The sequence below is a fragment of the Sturnus vulgaris genome, chromosome 5, assembly GCF_052056855.1.
Source record: "Sturnus vulgaris isolate bStuVul1 chromosome 5, bStuVul1.hap1, whole genome shotgun sequence".
In the NCBI taxonomy this organism is placed as follows: domain Eukaryota; kingdom Metazoa; phylum Chordata; class Aves; order Passeriformes; family Sturnidae; genus Sturnus; species Sturnus vulgaris.
The window spans coordinates 14,656,647-14,663,139 of record NC_142247.1 but is presented as its reverse complement, the minus strand read 5'-3'; the positions used below and the strand labels follow the sequence as shown (position 1 = coordinate 14,663,139).

The following is a 6,493-nucleotide window of genomic DNA, read 5'->3' as shown; positions in this document are numbered from 1 at the left end:
GAAATGAGTTGAGTGTTGCACTGACCCTTTAACCACAAGATAAGATTTTTTTTCAGATGGTGTGTAAGAATAGGTTTGAGCCACAATGCATATTCCTCGACCAGCATCGTAATTTCCCCCTTTTCCCCAACCACGTGTAAAAGAAACTTCATAAGCTGCCACGTAAACGTTACCCATTGATGAACCACTGAAAATTTTTCCAGGACCATGCTTTAACAAAGATGCTTTCGAGGGATTCCCTTGATTAGCCAAAAAATGAAGGGTTCTTATCTAACACTATCTTGTCTAAATATACACAGCCTGTGATGACGAAATAAAAAAAATTCAAGACCAGGTATAAATACCACCGACAGGATGATGAAGTTCAGTCGTCTACTTGCTTCTAATAGAAGATTTAACTATTAGAAGTTGAAGCTCTCTTCTCTTAGACCTGTTCTCCCCGGACTGATCTGAGCAGTTTAACTGAACCACCATCAAGAAAATGGCTTTCCAAACCTACAGCTTGTTTGTTCTGTCTGTCATCCTGGTTTCTTTTGGGCATGTTGAAAATGCACTGAATCTTCTTAAACTTCAAAATGATATAGACAAACTGAAAACTGATTTTGTAAGTATAGTCTTCTACTGCATTTCTCTTCTGCTGCTTGTGCTTTACATATGGTCTAAGCTCCAGTCCTGCTTGACATACTCAATATGTACCAACAGAGGGTAATCATGGAACTAATTTTTTGATCATACCTTTTTTTAACAAGAATATGGATATTTTTTTTTGTTTTACTAAGTTCCTTCATTGACCTGATTCAGTTTTTCAATTGTCATAGTTGTTGTAGTAATTTGCATTTATTTTAGGGATGTTCTTTGTTTCACAATAGTTTCTTCTAGCTCAATTCAGCTTTGATTACATGGAATGGTTAGTAACAAGAAATCTTAATGCAATTTATAGTGGATATATGAATCTTTATTCACTTCTGACTAGATGGAATTCACTGACTTTTTAAATTTTATGTTAGCAATGTCAATGGAAGATTTAGTACTGGTTAGAAATATAAAAAAATTGGAGGTGAACTTTTGCTTTAACAAATGTATTTACCACCTATTTTAAGTTGCAGTAGTGTGCTGCTCAATGGTGATTTCTCCTTCTTATTCCTTTGCATCCTCCAGTCATTTTACTTTCACATGTATGACTATGATCTGGCATGGAAATGTAATCTGAAAGAATAATATTCTTTCTTGTCAAATAGAATTTTGGTAACTTAATAACTGTAGTGTTAATTCACCAGTCTTCATCTGAGAGGCATTAAAGTAGTCCACAGCTGAATTCAGCAGGGATTATTCACAGAGAAAACATATCTACAATAGAGTCACTTTTAATTAACAGCTTTTATTTTCAATATATTTTTGTTGGGTTTTTTCCCCCCTCTAAATGCATGGAAACAACTGCAACAGTCTGCTCCTATTTTCAGCTCTGATTTTTCCATGATTTTGTCATAATTTTGTGCAAATGACAGTTGAAATTCAGTAGTCAGAGAGCCACCCTGAAGTGGTAAAGACTAGTGTGATATTTCAGTGTTTGCAGGAAACTGGCTGTAAAAGTGGCATTATGTCTTAAATTTGTGATTAGCATAGACCAGGGAGTGTCTTACTAGAATATATATAACTCTGTAAAAGACGTCCTGAGCCATGGTGAGCTTTTTACACTGTCATTAAAACTTTGCTCCATAGCAGATGCTCCCCACCTTTCAGAAGCAGAGAAAATCAGTTTGGTAATATGCTTAGCATGGGAACCAATCAGCCTAGGAGGCTCCTGTCAGACTGCAAGTTTTCTCTTTGCACTCACTGTATTTAAATTAGTGAGCAGACAAAAGAGGGAAATAGTCAGTGTTGTATACAAAAAGGAAAAAAAGACACACAGAAGAGGAAATGATTCAGTTTGCCTTTCATTGGAAGGAGAGTTGTATTGTTCTTTGTTTCCTAGAACCAGTTGCCAACATCTGATGGTTAAACTCCATCCCTGTGAGCCTCTCAGTAGCCCACTAATCTTGCATATCCCCATACCTGACTGTGGGCTACTGGGATATCCTCCCAATCGGCAAATTTTAGTTTTATGCTAAAAATAGCTCATTCTTGTTCCATATGAGATTTAACTGAGATGGCATGAATTTAAGGTCACAGATTATAAACTACTGGACCTTGACTTACCAGAAAACATGCCAAGATTAGACCTAATGATTTCCTAGCCAGTTGTTGTGCTTATGAGCTTTTATTTTCATCTGTCAATAGCAAAACTTACAGGGAGTATTTGGGAAAATAGATATGCTAAACATCTCTATTCAGATGAGTTATAGCAGGAGAAGACATTGAAAAGAGGACTAATGCAATTTCTAATATCAGGAAGCCAAGCAATGGGACTTGGTGGTTGGAGAAGTGAAAGCATTGTGATAGCTATAGGCCAGATGTGCAAAAATCTGAATTTTGATGCTCATTTGAATAACGAACACAAATTTGCCTTGTGATAAATATTGTTTGTGTAATATAAATGTTTGTTTCTTTTTGCAGAACTCAAGTAGTTCTGATGTAGCTGATGGTGGACCTATTTTTACGGAGAAGCTGTCAAACTGGACAGAGGTGAGTCAAAACCAGATATGATGAAGCATCTCAGGTGCTTTTTTGGTACAAAGCAGCTCCCAGAACCAGAGTAATTAGCTGTGGTAGAATGAACGTGAGCAGAGTTGTCTTCGGTAGCTTGGAAATGAGACAAAATCCCCATAAAAACCTTTATACTGCACCACGAACTGACCCACAGGTACAGCCAAGCCCAGGAGATGTGTTGCAACATCTTCTTTATCATCTTGTTTCAAGTGGCAGAGAACCCCTGTATGCTGTGTTTTATCTTTCTCCCTTTCCCTGCTTGTGGGCACTCACAGACCTTTCTTTCTGATTGTATTTTTCAACAGAGAAATGAAAAAAGGATCATCCTGAGTGAGATTGTTTCCATGTACTTGAAAATGTTTGAAAATGCTGACAAGTCAAAGGAATATGTTAGGAACATAGATGAGGAGCTCCGTACTCTGAAAGAAAGCCTTTCTGATGGCTCAAATAAGATGGAATATCTCAAGAACCTGACAAAACTTCAGGTAAGTCTCTTCCTTTGCCTCCAAAGCTTGTGACATTATATTTTCCAGTTGTGATTTGAGTGTGATTTAAGATAATAACACTTCAGTAACCTATATGGTGATCCCTGTGTAGCTCAGTTCATGCTGGAAAACCAAATGTTTCCAGCTGCAGGGGCTGCTGCTGGTCTGCAGGGTGGGGTAGGGCTGAGTCTTGCTGCAATCTGGCACAGAGGTGCTGGCAGCACCATCACACAGTCTGTACACGAGAGCTGCCACTGACACAGCCCTTTGTGGCATAGAAATTGGCTGGGAAAGCTGTGCCTGGCTATGGAATGCTCTGTGGCTGTGGGAGCACTTGGCTCATGGTGCTCATGCCAAAGGCCCAAACCACTGAGCTCAGAGGTCAGCAGAAGATGCCCCAGTGGAATCAGCTGCTTTTAACTACAGGGTAGCTCTGTTTCACAGTGTGGCTGGTCTGTGGCTGGTTGCAAAGTAGCACAGAAAGTGGAAAACAGAAATCTGTGACATACAGGAGTTTTGTTGTGGGAATTAGGTAGTAGGGAATTGAAAAGTGCATATGTCCTTCTGTTTTACCCTGGTAGCAGGGTAGCCTGTGTGCTGTGGTCCGTAAATAATTCTAGATCTTGGCATAACTTTTGTTCCATTTGTTTCTTGCTTATTACAGATGACTGACTTGAAAATTCAGCGCAAGGCTGTGAATGAGCTGTTCATCGTCTTAAAGAAACTGGGGGAAACCTCAAGTTCTCACAAAAGAAAAAGAAGCCAGTTTCAGAGGCTGTGCAAATGCTAATGCCATCTTATGATCTTCTGTACTGAGTTACTGTGCAAATCTTGCTGAGACAAGATTTTTTTTATTTCAGTCTTCCTATTGATTTTTATACATTTATTTATTAATATTTAAGTGTCTTAAGTAATTATTTATAAAAAAATACTAATCTAAGTATTTATACTCCCTAATATTATGTAAGAAATGACTTTGTCTTAAAACTTTGTCTATTTGTTATGTTTGTTGACCTGAAAATATAGAAGGAGGCCGTGTTTACCCAGTTTCCATACAGAAATCTTGAAAATACATTATAATGGTACCCAGCTTTGTATCTGGTGCTGTCTTGAGAGAGGGATGTTATGAGATTAGTCTCTTCTATTTGGCATGGAGATACAAGCACCAGTATGAGGAAGTTACTCTATTCAGGAAAACATATCTATGTCTGCTTACTACTAAACATATCTAAATCCAAATCAAGAAAGTAGACATGCTTAAAGATAAGTAAATTTCTGAACTAGAGGACTGATCATTAATTGCTGGTTACTGTTATTAATACTATTATTATTGTTATTATGCACTGAAGTTACCAGGAGGGCAGGTCTACTTAATATCTCAAGAGAATGTGACTAACTGTATTGCACTGACTTAAATTAAACTCTCATATTTTAAAAATTTCTTTTGGTACTGAACCATTCAAATGTGTCTGTTGTAATTTTATTTATTTGGAGGTAGTAGTATGGAAGTTTTAATCTCAAGGACTATATTTTTGCACTGGAATATTATTAAAAACTTTGGATTTTTCAACAGAGATTTTTTGAAAATTGAACATTAAATAAATAAATAAATGAACTGATTCAAAAGTGTATTTTCATGTTTATTTGCCATCATCTTTTCATCATGAAAAGTAAAATGTTAATTTTGTTTTACATTTTCAGAAAGGACGGTCCTGCCCAGACATATAAAACATATTTTGTTTCCTCCTGCCCGTCCAAGACCTAGCAAAGTCTTGGACATGTTTTTAAAGAAATATGGCAGAAGAGTCTAAAATTTTCAAGTTTATTTTGTGTCTGAGAAAACATCATTTTGCTTGTGGGAAGGCACTAATCACTTGAATTTTGTTGTAACTCTGATTTAAGATAAAGGCACTCTCAAGTTTCTCTGTGTGTCAAAGTGACGGAGCCCAGACTGAGCTCAGGCCATCTGCAAGTGACACAAGCTGGAGGCCTGGGGCAGCCTGGGCTCCTCTCACAGCCTTCCCAATTCTCAGGTCCTCAGGGCTCTGCCATGAAAATTATCTGGGGGTAGACTGGCTGAACTGGCTGGGAATGGGGCAGATTTTGCTTGGCATTCCTGCCAACATGAAACTTCCAGCTACCCCCTGAGCTTTGACTGGATCCGTAAAATGCAGATATAGCACGACGTCATGCCCAAAGTTTAGTTTGCAGTAGTTCCTACAAGTTTAGTTGCAATTGTTGCAGCCATTCCTATTCCCATGGGCTCAGCTGTCTCCCGTGGTTCAAGATACCTTCATTCATACCCACATTTGACAGTCACAACAAAGTGACTTTGTGATCCTGGATACTCCAACGGATTTTGAAGGAAACAACTGTTCTTGTTTATATTCATCACAGACATGCATATGCATGGGAGATGCAAGTAAAGTTTCTCCTGTAGGATTTCTCCAGTTCCAGGACTAAGCTTGAGAAGCCTCAGTAAGCATTTAATATAGACAATGTGTCCTTCTGTGCTCATGCTCTTACATGAGGGATTAAAGGAAACTAACTATCCTTTGGGAATACATAACCAGGTGCAGCAAGTTTAATTAAAAAAATACAAAAAAAACGGAAGAAAGAAAATGAAAAAGAAATTAAGGAAAAATTAAGAAGAAGAGAAGGGAAGAGAAGAGAAGAGAAGAGAAGAGAAGAGAAGAGAAGAGGAAGAGAAGAGAAGAGAAGAGAAGAGAAGAGAAGAGAAGAGAAGAGAGAGAGGAGAGGAGAGGAGAGGAGAGGAGAGGAGAGGAGAGGAGAGGAGAGGAGAGGAGAGGAGAGGAGAGGAGAGGAGAGGAGAGGAGAGGAGAGGAGAGGGAGAGGAGAGGAGAGGAGAGGAAGGAGAGGAGAGGAGAGGAGAGGAGGAGAGGAGAGGAGAGGAGAGAGGAGAGGAGAGGAGAGGAGAGGAGAGGAGAGGAGAGGAGAGGAGAGGAGAGGAGAGGAGAGGAGAGGAGAGGAGAGGAGAGGAGAGGAGAAAGAGAAGAGAAGAGAAGAGAAGAGAAGAGAAGAGAAGAGAAGAGAAGAGAAGAGAAGAGAAGAGAGAGAGAAGAGAAGAGAAGAGAGAGAAGAGAAGAGAAGAGAAGAGAAGAGAAGGAAAAATGAAAATCTAACTGAAGGGTTAAAGTTTCATTACTCTGTGGCAGGGAGACAGTTCGTTTCCCCACTACTCCTGAGTGAATTAATATTCTATTTCTTGAATATAAAGCCAAGACTGGTTAGAAACTACTATAAACTGAAAAATCTACAGTCCTTCTACAGCCTAGTGGTATGGTTCCATGGAAACGCAATTAAGGCAATTGCATCCAGAAGAAATAACTTTTCCCAATCCA

The 6,493-nt window shown here is 38.8% G+C and overlaps 1 protein-coding gene across 1 annotated transcript; it reads left to right on the top strand.

Moving 5' to 3' along the window:
* Positions 1-393: 393 nt before the first annotated feature.
* Positions 394-4,647, top strand: IFNG (interferon gamma). The gene is made up of 4 exons (XM_014879117.2): positions 394-604; positions 2,554-2,622; positions 2,952-3,131; positions 3,796-4,647. Exons 1-4 carry the CDS (start codon positions 482-484, stop codon positions 3,919-3,921), a joined length of 498 nt encoding a protein of 165 aa, XP_014734603.1. The 5' UTR covers positions 394-481; the 3' UTR covers positions 3,922-4,647.
* Positions 4,648-6,493: the final 1,846 nt, after the last annotated feature.

Coding starts and splice junctions, on each gene's coding strand:
- IFNG (XM_014879117.2), top strand. CDS start 482: ATGGCTTTCCAAACCTACAGCTTGTTTGTTCTGTCTGTCATCCTGGTT. Junction 605..2,553: donor ACAAACTGAAAACTGATTTT/GTAAGTATAGTC, acceptor TTCTTTTTGCAG/AACTCAAGTAGTTCTGATGT. Junction 2,623..2,951: donor AGCTGTCAAACTGGACAGAG/GTGAGTCAAAAC, acceptor ATTTTTCAACAG/AGAAATGAAAAAAGGATCAT.